Genomic DNA, 20,660 nt, shown 5'->3' with positions numbered 1-20,660 from the left:
TCTTGTCTAAGAAAAGATCTTTATTTATAAAAACAACAGTATTACCAGTTACATACTTTACTGAAAAAAGCAACTTCTCAGAGCCAAGGCCGGTATGAATGGTACATCATTTTACATGGATAGGCAACATTACAAATATACTGTGTGTGGAGAGTAAAAAACGAAACAAAACAAAGATGTTTGGTCTCTTTTGCCTCAACAAGAACTCAGGGGGAAACTGGGACTAAAACACATTGCATAATTCTCTCACCCACCACTCCCATACATACAAACCCGAAATAAAAAAACAAATAAACCTGACAAAAAAGTGGAAAAAATACAACAAAAAAAGTTAAAAACAAATGGATTATAGACCAAAATGTGCTTTTGTCCACCTCCCTAATTAAATTAAACATCAGTATATCTCCCAGATATGTCTGTTAAACCTTGAGTCTCCTCCGAGGGGATTAGTGTCCCATATTTAAGGGTTTTCTTTTGTAAAATGGCACATCAAGAATGCCAATATGAACAGATATATTGATAAAATAAGAAAGCAGTGGTTTCTTTGAAATGATAAGAGGAAATCATTATTCCAGAGAACCTCATGATGCATTTGTTCATTTCTAAATAATGAATAAACTAGGTATGGTAAGGTGTGTCTATAGTGTGAATATTTTACAGTAGAGCCAGGAATGTTTTCTGAAGCAGGATGTCAAAAATGTTTTAGTGGCTTAGAAGAGTGTGATGTTACCAGCTTGTCATTTCAGAGTCAAGTCTGGACTGCTCTCGTCGGCTGAATCCAGACTGAAAATCCAAGACAGCTGCTAAAATTGTACGTTTTTAGTTGGAAATGAAGGTTTGAAGAGTCAGCTGGTACATTAAACCAAACAAAGCTTTGTCACAGGAGTAGACACACACCTTGAAAAACAGACAACATGAACAGATGAATTATCAACACATGGTCTTATGGGTCTGGTCCGTGCACACGCACACAAAACACTCGCTCCAAGGTCCATATTTCCACACACGCACACACACACACACGGGCACAGGCTTATTGTATGACAAATATACACACACCTGCCCTTTTCTGGTCTACACCTGTGCTCATCCCAACCGAGAGAAAATAACTCTAGACAGGAAAATAACTCCCTATAAACATTCTCAATCTACAGGTCGGCCCAAAGCTCCCAACGGTCTCAGTGAAAGGACGATTTAAATTAATGAGCCAAAACTAATGCAGTCATCCCATTTTTCTTTTTATATACAGTATATACCCTACATTACTCTACGTACAAAGTCATCATCAGGATGCGGGTGTTGGCAGGACAACATTTACCGAAATGTTGGCGATAGCAAGAAAATAATAAAAACAAGCAAGAGGACAACACCGAAATTAAATGATTGTCAACAAAGGTGATTGCCTTTACAGGAGAATTATAATTTAAAATGTCATATACTTCTGCTGCTACAATTGAATGTGTTTGTAAAAAGTAGTTGTATGGTTCTGTACGGTGTGTTGCATGAAGCGTTTTGCCTTCAACACGGCCACTTTTCTTTGGATGCCAACCCTTATATTCTTATCCCATCTGTGTGGTGATAGAGAAGGAGGGGAGGGGGGAGACGAGAGGGAGAGAGAGACTGTGCATCTGGATCTTCTCTCTTCAGTAGCAGTGGTAGGGCAGGGACGGCCCCGTCTGGGTGATGCACACTATCAATTTTTCTGGAGGAGCAAATCACGTCGATTAGAATTAAATTAAAGCTGGTCATTTACAGGATAAACATGGAGGCACAACAGAGACTCATTATGTGGTATACGTATGGCACACTGCACATCACAATAACCAGGTGTTCAATAATACTTTAACAAACATTTAATCAAAACAAGTTTAACTCAAGTTTGGTTTTCTCTGTTAATTGGTTGTAATTCACATCAAGTTTCATAGTCAGCTATCCAAGCCTTGCCTGATGAAAACACTGAATTAAAAACACAATCATCCTATGGAGCATTGGTTCAAATGTGTATAAATGATCTCTTACCAGCTATGTACTACATTGTGATCAGAATAACTCAAAAGAAAACCAAATTAAATATGTTACAATTTCTGAAAAATAACAAATAATCAAAGACGTTACTTTAGAGTAACCTCTCCAATATTAAATAATACAAAATTAAAGCTGACATGAAGTTACTAGCCATTTCAATCAATAATCTTCCTGGCACATACTGTATGTTGTTGTAATACCCTGCAGAGCCACAAGAGCTCACTGAGGATAGATTCTTCAGTCCTGGGAGTAATGGCAATAGTACCATAAACCTGAAGGGGTGTGGCTATTTAAACATCACTTTGGTGTAAAGCTATCCAAAAAATATAGTGTTAATAAAAAGAAAGGTAACCCTGCACGCTGGCTCAATGCCACAAAGGTTCATTATTGACTGTGTTCAGAGTCTACTTGGATTAATGTTGTTATCAATAAACCCATGTGGCATGGAGCAACGTGTGAACAACACTGATGGTACTATACAAAGTTAAAAACAGAACTTGGGACAAAGATCACAAGAGTGAACATATTTGTTGCAAAGCAGCGTTCAGTTATTATGCTCCAAATATCTGGAACAAACTCCCAGAAACCTGCAGGTCCACTACAACTCTGACTACTTTTAAATCCAGGCTGAAGACTTTTCTTTTTGTCGCTGCTTTTAATTGAACTATTCATATCTTAGACTGCACTGTAACTTTTATCCATGTACTTTTTTCTTTTAATGTTTAATTGACAGCACTGTAACTTGTATCCATGTATTTTTTCTTTTAATGTTTATTTTATTAGCTTTTCTTTTTTAATGACTGCCATTTTCTTAATCTCTTTCATTTTTTGTAAAGCACTTTGAATTGCCTTGTGTTGAAAAGTGCTATATAAATAAACTTGCCTTGCCTTGCCTTGCCTTGCAACGGTTACAAAGCTGTTTTAAGGAATGTTTTCTTGACATTGTGTAACTGTAATATTTCTAACACTAAAACTAGCTTTGGTATCAACGACAAGTTCTGGTATTGTGACGGCACTACTGAACTTATAACAGTTTGAATTCTAAGGGATTAAAGTCTTAAAAAAAGGACTGCATGGACCACAATGCATAAGGAGTACCTTGCAGCATACTATACCAGCATGTACAGGTCACATAGGGGCATCATAAAGTTAAAATACATGACAGTGAGCTGCTTCAGTACACCATGTAGACAGGTTTCACTGAGGGTCCGGTGTTATCAGACAGAGGAACAGAGCTCAGAGTCCATGCAGGACGAGAGGTGAGTTGGACATACCATGCTGTTACATGCAGAGGGGGTAGAGGGGAGGTGGGAGGGCTAACCATCGTAGGAGTCCAACAGGGGCAAGGACCCCTTTCTGCCCCCATACACCCCTCGCTGAGAGACGACCAGAGAGATAGAGAAAGGGAGAGGAAGTGAGTGAGAAAAGAAAATGTCAGTAAATGTGAGTTTTTTTTTTAAAGGCAACTGCCAAAGGAAAGATTAAAGGGGAAATGGGTTGGATGTTCTGAAGTGGGGTTTGTGTTAGATACTGATCCAAGGTCTGTGTACAGTAGATGGGGATCAACACAACCCCCAGTACGCATGTAATAGACACAAACAAAGCAATGCACTGATGCGGGCAGCAGTGAAACTTTTTTTTCGCCAACTTGGTTAATTTTGGTTACTGCAAAGTCAGACAAACCCACAAACCAATTTAGGAGTTAGCTGACCCGAAAACCAGACCATTTCTGTCCAAAGAGTCTGCTGGCTTTTAAAAGAGCAAATATAGCTTCTGTTCCCCATCAAAAAGGAACGTCTGGCACTAAGATAAAGCGGTCAAATATTTTAAATATAGCGTAAACTGTTTTTAGGTAGGCCCTTTTTTATACGGCTCAAATATGTTCTGCTGCTGCCTCCTTCAACGGCAGCACATTGCATTGTTTCTGTGATCGTACTGACTATGGATATGTAGGATAATTACCTCACATAACCCCACTTCAAAAACATCCAAACTATCCCTATAAAGTCAGGAAATATTCATAATGGTGCAGGAGATCAGGAGTTAGTGAAGTTAAGTGAGCAATCCAACTTGAGCAGACTTGTGTATTTGCGTGAGAAAGATGTAAGGTACCGGTAAAGTGTCTGTGGTTTCATCCAGAGTGTGTCTCCTCTCCCTCTGGTCCAGTGTAGAGTACGCCTCTGAGGAAACGAAACGATGAGAAGGAAATCATACAACATCTCGTCATGATCTTGATGTTTTCATGGACAAAAACAGTGATGATAAATACTAACCAGGGCCGAGGTCATTTAGAGGAATCATGTCCCTCTTTTCTCCTAAGAGGAAACAAAACAGAGTCACGAATCAAACTAAACTTTCTTCTCAAGTTAAGAAATGTGGAATTTGAGCGCAGTCAACATGTTAAACCGTGAACTATTTCCTAACACCGACCTCTGTCCAGCAGTGGCGTGGTGCTGTCTTCATAGGTGCCGTTGGCCCGGGTGCTCGGCCCGTTGGTGGCGCTGAGGTTGACCATGAAGTCAGTCTTCTTCCAGCCGTCCTTCTCCAGAGGCTTGCGGAGCTCCTTGTGCGCCCAGACGAGCTGCAGCACCTGGCCGGCCCCCCGCACCTCCCGCTCCGAGCGCTTTCTGCAGGACGCACAGAGACGTTCACACATTTAGCAAAGTGTTGGCTTTATATGTTGGCACAGTTGTCTTCAACAGCCAGTTCAGGCATTTTCACAAAGAGCTATTTAACTTCGGAAATGTGTGATCAGCAAATCATTTTATTCAAATCCATCTTTGACTGAGGCTATTATCTAATGAGTCAACACCGTTGGAAAGCTGGTTTCTGACAGTTTTCTTTCAAGTCTCAGCTTTGTTAAAGAATCATTCAAATGTTTGTTTGCAATAACAGTAAGGTATGGACATTGATTTTGTTATACACTGCTCAAGTATCTGTCTTGCTATCATAAAAGCATCGTTGTATATTAAAGATTAAATGTTGGGTTTGCAATAAGCTGCATCCTGAATGCTCCATTTTCTACTTACTCTATTCTTAGCTTATTTGCAGACACACTCACCCGTCCTTGCTGATGAGCACCAGCCTCTCGATGCCCTGTGAGGTTCGGAGAGTCTTTGCTGCCTCCACACTGTTGCCTAGCACCTCAGTGAGCGTGCTCAGTACAGACACCACAGTCTCCTCCGATAGAGTTCGGCCCGACTGACTCTGGCCTCCGGGCAGGTTGGCCACGAGGTGAGGCACGGCGTGCAAACCTAAAGAACACATGCAGCGAAGTGAGAAAAACGTATCGGGAGTAATACCAATGCAAACATCCAAAATCAAAGTCACACATCGTTTATAGTATTAGGAATACATATAAACAAAATGCTGCAGGAAGTCCTGAAACACAAACGAGTCTGCATGTTTGCACTTCTGTTTTCCTCCTCTCAAAGTCAATGGTTTTTGATGAGATGCCTGAAATAAGCATGTTTTAAGCACAGCTTTTGCCCACAGAACAAGGGGCAATACAACCTTCAAGGTTGGAGGACAAAAGAGAAGTGCAAGCTATATTCCATACGAACAACAGAGTATTTTGTAACTCATTTGGTAGCACAATACACATCCATACCGAGCAGTTGGCAGTTGCGGTTGTCGATGGAGAGGTTCCTCAGAGCTCCGGACATTGCCCGCACCACGCGGTCGTTGCCATGAGCCAGCAGCTCCGCTATCATGGGGAGACCCTTCTCCAGACGCACTGTGGCCCTGATGTAGCGACCATACTGAAAGCACATGGAGAAATTAATATCTTTTACATTGACAGCACACATTCCAGTAACTTCATGGACCTTTCCTACAACCAACTAATCATATTTGCTTCGACAGAACAAAAACAATCAGATTACTTTTCTGTGTTACTCTAAAATGCAACAAAAAAAAAATCTGAAAGCTGAAAAAACTAAAGATACTTACAGTCCACCGGCCGGCACACAGGTTCTGGATGGCCCCAGCTGCAGCCTCGAGCACCGAGGGGTTCTTGCTCTCTCTGAGCAGCGATGTGTAAACACGGACCACCTCTGGTTGATACAACAGCTCGTAACCTGACACCAACAGAGAAAGGGGTGATGGTTTAGATTTCAAATTTGAAAAAATGCAACATTAGTGCTGACCACATATAAGCCTTTTTCCAAACAATATTCCTACCAGCCCAAACTGTTTATCTGTGTGACTGTAAACACACATTTTGGGATGAGACTTGTATTATCTTAAAGAATGATCCCTTATTTATCTGATCAATTATAAAATGCTTTGAAGGGAAAGAGAAACGATACCTTTGGCAGGTGTTGTCCTCTTTGGAATGTCGACCACATCTCCGCTCCCATCATCTCCATCCTTCTTTCCTGCAGCAAGAAGATAGATTTAAAAAAAAGGGAGAACATGAAAGATTGATTTTGTGTGCAGCTGGTTGAGATAGCATTCAGTTATCCTCATTCCTTTACTCTGGCTCATTAGTATGGGGAATACAACCATGCAACCAGTGGAACAAGCACTGTGAACATGCAACGTTGTTTACGTGGATGATCATGTGATCAGGTGATCATGCTTATGAACGGGATGTGAAATCCTATTTATTCGACATTCTCAATACAAACAAGTACTATTTTCCACAAGTGAAATGAGTGATGACAGAGTGGTCAATACTTTCAAAAGTTTGCCAACACCAAGAGGAGAATCTTACCTTTTGAAAACCACTCATCTAAACACAGCAAAGAGAGAGGAGGTGAAGTGAAGGAGGGCAGGAAGAAAGATGGGGAGGAAGGAGGAAGAGGAGGAGGAGGAGGAGGAGTAGGGGGGAAAGAGTTGTAGAGTTTGAAAAACAGCCACAGGTGCTTCCACCACCAACAAGCTCAAAGCCACCAGCAACGCAACCACTTTTTCAACACCAAATGGACACAATGCAACACTCGGCTGTCTCACACTGACCTTTGCCCTTTCGAGAGCCGAAGCAGCCCCCTTTGTTGGCAGGGACCGGCCCCTGGTTAACGGGCGCGGTCTCTGCGTAACGTTCACAGCCAGGAACTTCACGATGAACGTGATAAGAAAGATTCCTCAGGAGGCAGACACAGTTCTCCACCAACTGCAGGGCGAGAAGAGAAGATCAAAATGGAGACAGAAGTAGAGAGCAGGGCGGGAACATCTGTCAAAACTGAAGTGGACGGGTACCTTGTTATCCACATCTTTGCGGTTTATCTGTGACTGGACAACATACATAAGAGAATCCACCAATCCTGTGCATTCCCGCAATTTTCGCCGGGCCTCGCTGCGCTCTGAACTCACATTCCTGCCGGACAGAGGGAGAATTTTAAGCACATAATTGCATGCTTTATATTCAAAATAGCTCTTTTTCTTCTTTGACTTTGTTGGCTTTTAATCCATTGAACCCTTTGCATACCTAAGGCAGCCGGCAGTGTTGGTCAGGGCGGTCTCCCACTCCAGATGGCGAGGCTTGCAGCTCTCCTCCCCCCCGTGGCTCGCTCGCTCCCAGCCGGAGTGAGGAACGACCACCTCGTCGGCGAGGGCGTGCAGGGCGTGGTCCACGATCTCCATCTTTACCGAGTCGTGGGACGAGAGGTTCCACAATGTGCCTGGGACGAAATAATAAACCTTGTTACCCTCACCGCAATGAACACAAGAGTACATGGCCCTTCAAATAATTAATAATAATAACTAAAGTGACTTAGGGCTAAAGTCATTCCTTAAAAAACTCCATATTATTATTATTATTATTTGATACATTTCAGAAAACACTTCTTTTTTTTAAACCCAGAGTACAAAATGGCACGAAATGAGTTAGTGCCGATTGGAAAACCAATTAATTCACTTAAAGCGACTTTGCTCATGTTTATTATTGCAATACATTTTCTTATCCGATAACATGTTTGAATAATCGGTAAAATACTAATTGCTATAATAATCAATAGCTGTCGTCATGATAAGACCTTTTGTCTCATCCAATAACTCCTTGCTACAACTCATAACAAAGTCAATAATAAACATCACAATTGATCTACTCTCGCGTCACATGATGCGTTACCTGTGATCGTGTCGGTGAGGTCCTGGTCGTGGGTTTTCCTCAGTAACCGGACCAGAGCGGGCACTCCATCGCAGTTCTTGATGGCGATCTTGTTCTCTTGGTCCCTCCCAAAGGAAATGTTCTTTAGTGCTCCACAGGCCGAGTGGTGCACATCCTTAGTGGGGTGATCGAGCAGCGACACCAGGGACGGGATACCCTTCAGGCGCCGCACTTCTGACTTAACCTAAACACACAAGCAATATAAATCAAGCTGCCATCAAGGATTTGCCATATAGACACAATGCAAAAAACAGAATTCCATTATTTTATTTTTTTAAACAGACCTTTGGTTAAGTGACTTATCAGAGGTTGCCACACATTTATTAGATTTAAGCACTGAGTCATCCATCAGATCAAATAACAGGCATTCCTTGCTCACCTTATCATTTTTGAATGTGAGGTGCTGCAGGAACGCGGCAGCGTTGATCTTGACGGGGTCCAGGCGGTAGTTCAACATGGCAATGACCTCCGGCAGCTCCGGCTGTCTCCATGTACCAGGCGGACCCTTCCTCAGCGTGCTGTCCAGTGAAGCCATGCTGCCCCTCTCCATCGTCATGGGAACGCCCCAGGCATAGGGGTCAACTCCAACGACGTCACCGTCCAAAGTATCCTCACAGCTCCTGCATGTGGCAGACAGGAATAAACAGAGAAACATTTGTTAGGCGAGTCTCTAGAAACATATTCGGAGTTTAACATTAACTCAAAGCAAGGCACTTTTAAGGTTAAAGCATTGAAATAAAAGCAAACAGGCAGTAGATTACTGAGTTAAACAATAAAACTAAAATGGGAAAGAAATATCAAACTTAGAAGAACAAACTAACATTTCATTTTGACTATAAAAATAAATAAAAAAAGCATTACAAGCAATAGTAAAAGGTAGGTCTAAAGTAGAGCTTGCCTCATATTACTCACATACATGGTGTGATTATAAAACAATCAGGTTTTGCTTTTGTGTTTTACCTCAGTCTTCTTCTGTCCATAGCAGCAGGGCCGCGACCCAGGCCTGGCATGGTGCCGTAGCCCCCGGGGTGCATGGGTGGGGGCCCCATGCCGTAGTCATCATATCCCACGCTGCGCTGGTCGTCCTCCAGGCCGTAGTGGCCATGGCCGTATCGCACCTCCAGCGCCGAGCCCAGGGCCCTCATCCCCCGGCTCACCTGGGGCTGCGCTGCGTACGGGTCCAGCTGCTGGCGGCTGGGGGCCCGGTAGCCCGAGTCCAGGGTCCGGTAGCCGTCAACTGGCCTGGGGTAAGAAGGGGGTGAGGAGTGGTTAAGTGAGACTGTATTTATTAACCTCGTTAACAACAACAACAACAACAGGGAAATATGCTTTGTGTCCACTCATAAAATAAAGTAAATGTACTGTATGGCTTGAAGGAAATAATTCCCGAACAAATAAATAATTCAGAGCACCATGTTCAGGGGTCTTATACCTGTAGCGCTCGTCCATGTGCGAGCCCCTGCTCAGGCTGGTGTATGCCTCTGATGGCGGGCCCCCCCGGTAGTCGTCATATCCCCCTACAGGGGCGTAGTGGTAGTTTCTGGGCACTGTGGCCGTGGGGTAGTCTGACGGGACAGCCTGCCTGTAGGAGCGGTCCAGTGTGGCGCTGTAACCCCCCATCCCAGACACCGACAAGCCCCCGTCAATCGACATGGAGTCAGAGGGCAGGACTGTGCGTGAGATTGGCTTCTTCATCTGCAGGAGAGCAACATGAGAACTGTATCAAAGTATGTTTAATTGCACAATATGATATGCCATGCCACTTGGGGTCTCAAAATAATAAAGAAAAACTATTTTGGGAGCGTCATGAAGTTGTGAAGGAACATCGTGCCATCATGCAGTCAGCTTGTCACCTAATAAAGGTTTTAAACATGTTAACATTTCATTTGACTCATACTTCTTAGGGTTTGAGTATCAGGTGATGAAATATCCCTTAGATGCGTAGCTTAACTTACAACAAATTCAGCCGCAATAAAAAAAGGGTTACATTTTGTGAACTTGATCCACACAAGCCTTTGTAGGCAAAGCCTGATGACCGCACGGTGATCGTTTTATAATCACTTACGCCATTATCCTGCCGCCGTGCGGTTCCCTCGTCAGAAAAGACTGAGTGCACTTCCTGTGAGTCGTCTTCTGGTGTGTAGCTCTCGTCGAGCGCGCCGTGTGCAGGGTCCACCATTCTGTACTGTATATGCAAAAGTTCATTTGAATCAGTGGCTCTTTTAAGTCACTCGCTCTTACTGCTATAAATAAAAGACAAATATACATTTTCATGAAAAACTACACAAAAACACAAACCTGTGTGCCGTTTATGTACGAGTCAATCAGTTTGAGTCGTTCTATGTCTGCATCACCTAAACGCCCGTTCTGGTAGGAAAGAGAAAGACACATGTGAAATTAAAATAAGAAATAAATATCTTACAGTTTAGCTGAGGCAACATAATAAAGTGAGGTCAAGGCATGATTCACAGTAGCTAGTGCTGTCTACTTTCTTACAACCTCCCAGATGATATTACTGCTGCTGAAGCACATTCACTGCTGACCAAACTGTCCCTGCATGTTTATGGTCTGTGAATCACTGCCAGACATGAGGGAGGACATTTTGGAGTACAGCCACTCATCCTCACACCCTACTTCATCCTGTTGTATTCCGTTACATAACCAATGACTGTCACACTGTATAACTTGGAGGCTTTCTACCTAACCCTGAGTAACACTCATGCAAGCCTCAGCTATCAGCAACAGCCTCCAGCTGAATTACATGTGAACAATGCAATGGGGATACTTTGAAAATCTATCCCCAGCAAAAAGGAAAAGACTGTGTTGATACCCTGGGTTACTTTTAGTTTCAGCATTTCTTTCATACTACCGACGGTCATGACTAACGGTTTGTGTATTTTTGCCTTACAATCACGGTCCAGTACACACGGTATGTAGATTGTTGCACATAATGCATAACTAAAGCTCACAAATGCAGGAGCCGTCGAGATACTTTTAGCGGTACACTGTCGCATTGTGTATGAGAAGAAGAAAGTGCGTTTCTTCCCAGTTTACCATTCACTGCTTTACACATTCCCAACAGATAAATGTTTCAGTGATTTGAATGTTTAATATGGTCAAGGAGAAACTGAATGAAACACACTTAATGCACAACTTTTATGTTGCATTTTACTTGTAATTTCATTGCTTAATTGATGCTTTTTCCTTTTATTTTCAGCCCGTTGTGACATGTTGCCTTTGGGGAAGTGTTTGTGCAGAGTAATATAGAAGTCTCTCTTCAATACAAATGGAAATGAACATATGTGTATGCATTTTCTCTGCCGCTACTGAACTCTGACCATAACCGTGTCTCCTAAACCAGGGTTTACTGTGTACGGTTGCATTGACACTACAGACTATTACAATTAAAAACTACGTTATGAACCTTATCAAACACTGACTTTCTCTTTTTATTTGCAGTATGTCATACTGCACTTTACATAATGTCCACAAGGAGGCAGGGTTGTTAATAACAAGCTGTAGTTTTATAGCAGAAAAGGACACTTCCTCTACAGCTGGACCTTCCTATAATACCTGCTCATTTACAAACTGTTCTTCTCGTCAAGGCCAAAAACTAAGATAGTGTATCTTCAGCCTTCATCTTCCAGTTGCAGCACACTAATCTAAAACTTCCAAGGATTCAAAGAGACACAACATGATATCTAATCTATGTCACAGAGCCCTTAAGGAAGACAAATATTTAGGAACAGAGTTTAAACTAGTTTACTCTGCATGTCAAATGCTAAACTTCCTGCCCGTCTTTGTTAATGGGTCTTCTTTAATCCGCTTCACAAGCCTACAGACACCTAACTGAAGTTTATAAGTCTGTGATTGTATTTATCAAAACGCTTGACAATGGAAGAAGGATACGGTAGGACCATTTCAAAGTAAAATAACTCTAGGAACTTGTAAAGAGGATTTCTTTGAAAATGTTCTGACATTGTATAGACAACAAAATAAATACAATTGAGAAAATAAACAGTATATGAATTACATCAAGCCCGATAAATGCATATCACTCCTTTGCGCAACCATACAAACATGGAGCTTGCAATATCATTGATGTTCAACCAACAATTATATGACTTCATGCAAACAACAATACTCAGTCTTTAGCAAGAACAACAGAAGCAGTTAAATAGCTTGATTAAAACATTTAAAAAAGGAAAGAAACAAAATCCTTCAGGTTGAATGAGAAACCACGAGGGATGCAGGAGTATGCGACACATGCACGACAGATGACCACACGTGATAACGCAACATGCTGGAGCACACCGGAGAATAACTGACATTCCTCAGCAGGGGCCGCTGAAAAGTGTATTTGTGTTTGCCATCCGGTGAGTGACAGCGAAGGCATGCCGGAAATGTGAGGGTGGCCATCTCAGGCGTGTTAAAAGAAGTGGAACGATGCGCAGGGATGTGTTTGCGGTTGGGGGGCTGAGAGACAGACGGACAACAGTCGAGACGTTTCATCCTGACTCACACACACACACACACACACACACACACACACACACACACACACACACACACACACACACAGAGTGGCCGGGCGCTGGTGGAAACGAGGCAGGCGGAGAAGGGATGAATGATGGATGGAGAACATTTGGAGGATGGAGCAAGTGATGATCCATTAATTGGAAGTGGAGTGAAAAAAAAAAAATGGGGGATGCAGATGTCAATGAGAGACTCTGGGTGGCGATGTTTGTTGGGGAGTGTTACCTGTGTGTGAGGGAGGGGGCGACCCAGGGTCGAGGGGCTGGTGGCGGGGAGGCCCACTCTCCTCCTCTCATCCTCCAGCGCCCGGGTCAGCTGTTCAAACTGCACCTCCTGCTCCCTGACCGACTCCAGCAGAGCCGCTGCGCTCTCACACTGCTCCATACACACTACACGGCCCCATGGGAGAGAGGGGGGGCGTTACTCACGTCCATAAAGCCTGGTACCGACTACAGCACAGGGAGAGGGTGGCTATGGAAACACAGACACGCCTCTCCAAAGAAAGTATAGCAAGATTCGGCAGCTGCTGGATTGTTTTGGGCTGATAAAATAGGAAGGGCTATCAACTAAGGACGCCCGATAGTGGTATGACATTGGTATTGGCAGATACAAATTATAATAATGTGAAGATTTTATAAATAAGGCATGTTTACATGTTCTCTGAGTTGAAGTTGTTTTTCTTATTATGCCCAGAGAACGTGTATATTTTATAAAGCATTGCATTTTATGTCTGCATCTGCTGGTGGGCCATCACGGGTACAGATGTTTTCTGCAATTAGATGAAAAAGATTTGCGTTGTGATCACATTTTGTGCATTCCTACTATTACGCAATCTGATAAATCTGATTTGTTTGGTGACTGAGATCGAGATGTTTTCTTGGAACGGTCATCGAGGGATTTCTCAATGCTTCAAACACAGTGATTAATAATTACACACCAACAGTAAAGACGGGTTTCTGGCTAAACCTCAGGCAGGAAACCTTCCCAGACTACGCTGAGCTCTTGTGTTCAAAGTCTGTTCTTTGAAAACTCGTCATAGTGCAATGACTCATTCATTCAAGCTTTTCCCAGCACACAGACGTAAAAAGGAGGTTGACTTGCTCAAATGTCATGCTGCCGTTAGGGATACGGTTACATGAGCATGTCAGCACTGAATAAACCTACATTACAACATGTGTTGACAGAATCACTGCCAACAATGAAATAACTTCAGGGTGGCACTATGTGAACATCAAATAACGTAGAATAATAATAGACTTCTCAACTGGTACTATTAAAAGCATAAATCCCAGGACACATGATACTGTACATTTCACGTCAGACAGACTGTACGGGACAAAAGCTGTAGCAGGAGGGTAGTGATGGTGGAGGGAGTCTTTGAACCCTGGTTATTGCATTGATCATTAATATTGCAAGCAACAAATTGAACAAGATAATATGGAGAGTTATTGCAACATTACATTGATCAATACCACCATCCCCAGCATGCAGATCAATAAAGCTATTGCCACTTAGGGCATTTATGGAGGCGTCCTCTAGGCTTTTCACCCTCTCATACACAACATTAAATACCGTCTTACAGACAGACAAAGAGATGTTGGCATAGATCCTCTGCAGTGTGTAGACTTTGCAAAGCAAAACACTGTTGGCATATTGACAGAAGACTAAACAAAACCTCATGTTCCTTTTATGAGAAATATAAAGGTGTCTCGCCGAGTACATGTTTCTTTTATGACATTTATATGCGATAATTGTGGTTTCCATAGCATTGGGAGGATGTTAAGGAATCACCATGGTCCTACATCACAAATTGAACCATTCAAGCGCCAATTTATAATGATAGAGACCTTCAGGGTAAAAAAAACAAAGAGGACAAGGCCTGCTCAACATAAAGAGGAGAAACAATATATTTTGGAGCCTTACACCAAAAACACAACATTTATTTGCAAGGAGAGTTAAGCACAAACATACTATCAAAGCTCATTGCAGAGAAAATCTGAAATACACACCTTCACCTTGGGCGTGGTTTGGTAGTAGAGGTGAGAGATCACACCAAGGTCAGAGGTTGAGCTCTAGTTGCTCATGAGTAGATGGTCAACGAACCACCAAGCCCAGAAACAGGAGGAATGGACTGCAGAGAGAAAGGGGAGGGAAGGGGGGAAAAGGGAGAAAGAGAGAACCGTTTGAGATTCAAAGCACCTCGGTTGGAAAAACAGCAACTTGGTGAGAATACCGTACAAGCGTGTCAAGAGGAGTGTTTGCTTTGTGAGCAGAAAAAGAAAAACACAGCACGAGACCGAGGCATACAGTAGCTTCAGCCTTTAGACACACCCTGTATTTACTCAATATTTGGCCTGCGTACAAAGGCTGTGGGAAGTTGACCAAACCTGCAGCTTTCTCTGGGCCAGAGAACATCGACCGTCAGCATAAAGAGAAAAAGGATTTTAGAGATAGGAACATTCTTCAAGAACCATATGTTCTCTTATCGACTCGATCTTTTATTCTCCTTCTTAACCTTGCATTTTTTTTAAAAGTACCCAGCCTTTCCTCTTTTCATCTACCTCTGGCCTAGCTCTTTCAGTCCGCTACTCGTGTTCGCTTAACTCAACTGCCTTTTATCCCTCCCCCTACGTCTCTTTGTTATCTTGGCTGGGCTAGGAGAAAAAGACATTGTTATAGCGGAGCCAAACAAGTGGAGACTCAGATCCTCTTATCTGTTGATACACTCTTTGCTTCAGCACCCTGGCTCTTCATCGGCCCTGGTTTGAAAGGTGAATAAACACAAGCATTGCCACCCACACACCTGCATGACCGGTTGGACAAGGTAGAGGAGGGGCGACCGAATTTCAGTTTCTAAATGCCTCTCTGTCTCCCAAACATGCACAGATGTACTCTTCTGACAATCTGGTACAGAGACATTTGGGCTGCAAACAAGGACCTGCATTTATATTTCAGGCAACAGGTGTTTGTGTGCACGACAGGTGGTGTTAACAAGCATAGGTGTAATAAGATTATGTAGAGATGGTGACGAATGACTCACAGTTTCACCTGCCTCAGATTGAGCAAACAAATTAAGAAGGCAGACATGGTGATCGCACTGTTTAACTGATAAGACAGACTATTACGACACCATTTCACTTGTAAAATGAAGCATGGAGCGGCTGTGTCTGATCCTGTATGTCGGTCAAATCAATGACAAAGAACACATTCCCACACGTATATTACTTGCGGTTTCTCTTGGGGTGTTCCCAGTGTGGGAAAAAAGTAGGAAGGCCTGATGAGAAAACAAGGAGTGGCTGCAGTTGATTTCGCAAGACAAAGGAATTTGTCAGAACCAAAACCAGGATTTGCATGCGGGCTAAGTCTGACTGACAGGAAGACATGATGTCACACATACACACACTCCCACTATCCTTTGCTTAGTGGCTGTGGCGCCCCAGAGCTATAACCTCCCACCTGAGCAAATCACACAGCGCAGTCCTGAGCCACAAATGCCTATATATGGTCATAGCCAGGACAGGGCTGATATTATACCCTACAGAGAGACAGACAGAGATGAAGAGGCCAAGAGCTGCAAACAAATCAAGCAAGGAAAAAGACAGGCAGTGAAATACACAGCAGTGTAAGAGGGGGGTAGAGATAAGGAAAGGAGAGCTGAATAAAAGCTAATCTTGCATTCCTAGCATTGTCTCCTGCCAATTCAGCAAAGCAGCCCTCCCACTCATCCGCTGTAAAGCGACCTAAGCAGGACACTGGCTAATAACCTTTAGTGTTCCGTGTTGGCCGATAAAGTTTTGTCGAGTCAAGTTCACTGGTCGCAATTACCCAAAGGAATAAACTACTTAACTGCATTTCATCTGGCATCTTTTCTTAATGTTATGCCACATGTAAACACAGACTGCCTCGCTCCTCATGTAATCTCAGTTGGAACAAATAATCATATACAGGCTAACCACTATCGTGTTTCACTAATGAGTGCAATGCTCATTCATGCAAGATGAATTATAAACTGTGATTGATATTTCTTGGCAACTGTACTGGGGAATGTGATTGTATGTGTGTGTGTGTGTGTGTGTGTGTGTGTGTGTGTGTGTGTGTGTGTGTGTGTGTGTGTGTGTGTGTGTGTGTTTAGCCACAGTCAGAGGAGAGAATGTGCAGCTGCCAGTCTGGGAGGTTTTTGAAACAATAAGAAGTTTGTGCAACTGAGAGCATAAAGGCAAGTGTGAAAAGAGATGGAGAGCAATAATTAGCATTTGAAACATTTGAGTGCCATTGCATCTGTTTGAATGTGACTGTCGGGGGTCAAGTTAATGTCGCTCTTGACTTTTGTTCTCCACACGTCTTCCCCTCTCACAGCTGTAAGTTTGGCCTTGAAAGTCAGCGGTTAGTTTCGTTGAACAATGAAAACAATCAGAGCCGTCCCATTACCACTCCCTCCCCTTTCCCTCTAACCCACTTCCTGAGAAACAGGATGTTATGGATTGGACGTCAGAGATGAGTAAAGGGAAAATGCGGCCACTTAAGCTCACCAGAAACCATCTTCCTCAACAGACCTGCTTCTATGCAATACCACAAGAGCCTATAGGATGTACACTTGAATGAACCACCTTCTGATGGTTAAAAGGAAGTCTTTGTTGTGAAAATTCCCTATGGTCAATATGCTGATCACAAGACCACAAACCATTTCCCATTTTGCTTATATTGTTCTCCATCCAAAGTGTTCAGTTCTGCTATCATGACTTCTCATAAAGTATCCATGTGAATTTGGCAGTATCAACTCATTTTCATAATCTTTTAATTAAAGTTATTATATTTAGGTTGTTCCCTAATTTCTGAATATTCATACCGGAAATAAGATGTATTAGTCAACTGGCAGGTAAAATCTATTTTGATAACTGATGAGTTTGATTGAAGCTAAAACGTTGAAATATTGGCTGGTTTTAAAGTCTCGGATATGAAAAGGTTTTTTTTTTCACTCCCTGTACAATAATTGATTGATTATCTGTAGGTTTTAGGCTGTTTATCAAAGACTAACGTTTTTGTTCTCCAATTGTAATAAAGAACAAAAATAAATATTATGAACCATACTGATTTGCTTTCTGTCCTAGATATTTTCAAGATCACAAAAGTGTATTTCAGGTAAAGCAATACAAAAAAGACATTTTGAAATAAGATATTAGAAATGGATCGAACCATGTTGTTATACATAAAGATCATAAGCCTTCCTTCAATCCACATGTTAAATGTACCATCAGCAGCAAACAAAAACAGTGAAAAACGAACATTTCGCCGTCACAAAAATGACGCCAACAAATGGTCAAAAATGTCAAGCATGATGCCTTAAGGTCAACTACATACACATACGCTTCAAACATCTGATCGAGCCCTGACACAACACGAGTCACAGATCTACATCTGATTTTGTGGCCATCAGTCAGCATGAATCACTCAACCCTGTCAGAAGACATCCGAGATCATATGCACACGTAACCAACAATGCAGTCTTTGTTAAGTTAATGAAACTCTGGTTACTTCAATAAGCCCCTACACCTGCCATCATCAGCAAAAACTCCCACTGAAACAACACATTCACTGTCAAAGAGCACAACTGTTCGTGCATCTCGAGGTCACAGACAGGCTGTTCGCCAATAGCTCAGTGTGATGCCACCGGAGCTGGTTTGTAATGGGATTGAAGCTTTGGCCAGCTAATCCACTTACCTCCCAACACATACACACATGACGTTAACGTGCACGCACGTACGTACATAGACAAACACACAGGCTAGGCCCTTTGTGGATTAACCTGCACACCTAAAGGGAGCAGACACAATTACAGTCGGCGTTGGAGCATACATCAACAATCAAACAACGACTTTGAGACGAGTAGTCGAGAACGGCTGATACCTGTGTGATCAGAGACACACATGGTGTTATTAGTGGTGGGACCTGCATCACTTTGAATTAACTACAGCCTTGGCCCAGTGATTCCTACACACATGCTGTACACAACATAAACCACAATACAACTTAAAGACAATAGAGAATACACTAATTTACACTGAAATGTGTACGTGCATGTAGCACATGTTTACAAGAGAAACAGCTAGTTTATTTGTTCACAATGAAGCTGACAGTTATTCCCACCCAGGCATTTTCCTAGCACAACAAGTCCACACATGACTCACCCAACAGGTTTACAAGGACAAACTTAAAAGCCAAGCCCATGAGTGATAGACTCCTACTACTGAGGACCACCACCCTTACCTACACTCAAATACACAAAACAGGCTTAACATTGAAATGTGCTGTTAAACAAGTTGTTAGGTTTCCAATAACCTCACTTGGAATATGTATTACGATACAAGTAAAATAAATGCTACTAAAGGAAAAGCATAAATACACTAGAAATTAAAATGTACGTAGTAAACAGCATGCAGAATGGCACATTATTGTATAATAGTTTTTCACTTTAATGTTTGCTGCTGAAGAAGGAGGTTATTTCGATTAATAAAATACTGCTGGGTAGTTCAAATATATATATATATTTTTTAAAAATAGTTAATTATAATTTGTAGTATCTTGCAAAAATACATATAGCAGTGTAAACCTCACTTTATGTAAACATGGAGTGGAGGATAAGTTAAAAGTACCTTACATTGTAGTTAAACTACTCAATGCTAAATACACTTACAGTTTATCATTGCTTAAAATACACTCTTCTCTTTTGGGCCTCCTTACCAAAGATAAGCGTCTAGTTGTGGAAATCTACTTATCTGCTTAAACTGATAAAACGGTCTGCTTCTGATGTAAAGACGAGCTCTACTTCAGTGCTGTAAACCCGCCTGACCGTCACGTTGTCATGCCACTATATTCCCTGTTGTAAGTCCAAAAAACTGTTTCCCCTGATCTAGTTAGCAAAAACCCACAGACTGTCGTGAATTGATTTGCTAACGTAATATAGCAAGGTAGAGCATGTGCAAAGAACAGCGCGTTTGCTAAACCACAATAAGACGTGGGTATAAAATTACTCTCACGAACAAAGACCTGGATATTTGAGAGTTAGCTTATTTTTGTGAATCCGCTAATGCCCAGATAAATGTTAATGTTTGGGGGAAATAATTCAGCACAGATAGCTCTCCACTCCGCTCCCGTGTGACCTGGTTTGGCTGTCTCGCTACGTTAGCATCACAATAACCTACATACTGAGAGGCTAGCGTTAGCTTAGCAAACACAGATTAGCCGCAAGTTAGCGTGTGTTTGGCTAAAGGGGCATTTGAAGCTAATTTAGACGGTATTCTCAATTTCATTCAGTGGTATCTAGGTCTCTTGTGAATCAGGTGTAACAGTGTGCACGGTAGGCTACGGTAACGCGGGCCTCGGTATGAACTTTTCACGTTAGCATCGTGAGCTAACGCTATCTAGGAGAGTCGTGTTGCTGATCTGTCGATGATGTGACCACTCCTTGCCAACGCTGCAGTGCACCCACTATCTGTGAAAAACAGAAAAGAAACACTCGCCCGCCGCTTCATCTGGTAACATTTATGAATTAACTCACCTTGCTTGTGGAAAACCTCTGCGGACCCCTTACAGACTATTCCGTTTTTTGTGTTTTTTCCCCTCCTTCCCTGGGTTCTGGGTCAAGCTCTTTAAAGACGAAGCGACATCACCGAGTTTTCTATCAAAGAGAGGGCGGGATCAACAATCGGCTTTACCGTAAATACGGCGCAAGTAGAATTCCTCTTCTCATACAGGTGTTTGTCACAAGTTTCCAGAAGGGCGCAGCTATTCAGTGTACTGGGAATATAGATAACGTTCACACGAACTTGCATGAGCAAGCATGTGAATAGAAAAGACGAGAAGGGGGATTTAAATTATTCTGCACTAGTAGATAAAATAGGCTTCCTCCCACCACCTCCTCTCTCCTCCCATTTATTTCCGTCTGTCGCTCCGGGTCGCTCCCCTCTCCCTCACATTAACACACAAACAC

The 20,660-nt window shown here is 42.5% G+C and overlaps 1 protein-coding gene across 7 annotated transcripts; it reads right to left on the bottom strand.

Moving 5' to 3' along the window:
* On the bottom strand, positions 1-20,549 carry LOC117555707 (catenin delta-1-like). Of its 7 annotated transcripts, none has more exons than XM_034230663.1 (21): positions 20,229-20,549; positions 14,683-14,804; positions 12,899-13,062; positions 10,436-10,504; positions 10,203-10,322; positions 9,570-9,832; positions 9,098-9,379; positions 8,517-8,757; positions 8,099-8,321; positions 7,457-7,649; positions 7,228-7,345; positions 6,988-7,141; positions 6,336-6,404; positions 5,977-6,104; positions 5,636-5,786; positions 5,087-5,279; positions 4,456-4,652; positions 4,299-4,340; positions 4,138-4,205; positions 3,300-3,401; positions 1-1,702 (listed from the first exon to the last, which is right to left on the bottom strand). In XM_034230663.1, exons 3-20 carry the CDS (start codon positions 13,055-13,057, stop codon positions 3,342-3,344), a joined length of 2,730 nt encoding a protein of 909 aa, XP_034086554.1. In that variant the 5' UTR covers positions 13,058-13,062; positions 14,683-14,804; positions 20,229-20,549; the 3' UTR covers positions 1-1,702; positions 3,300-3,341. The 7 variants fall into 7 exon arrangements, with proteins under 7 accessions (XP_034086554.1, XP_034086557.1, XP_034086556.1 ...); XM_034230666.1 differs by lacking the exon at positions 12,899-13,062 and adding an exon at positions 6,743-6,760 and having other exon boundaries at positions 20,229-20,548; XM_034230661.1 differs by lacking the exon at positions 1-1,702 and adding an exon at positions 6,743-6,760 and having other exon boundaries at positions 3,342-3,401.
* Between the last annotated feature and the right edge of the window lie 111 nt (positions 20,550-20,660).

This window comes from Gymnodraco acuticeps, unplaced genomic scaffold (assembly GCF_902827175.1).
Source record: "Gymnodraco acuticeps unplaced genomic scaffold, fGymAcu1.1, whole genome shotgun sequence".
NCBI lineage: Eukaryota > Metazoa > Chordata > Actinopteri > Perciformes > Bathydraconidae > Gymnodraco > Gymnodraco acuticeps.
This window is presented reverse-complemented; position numbering and strand designations above follow the sequence as displayed.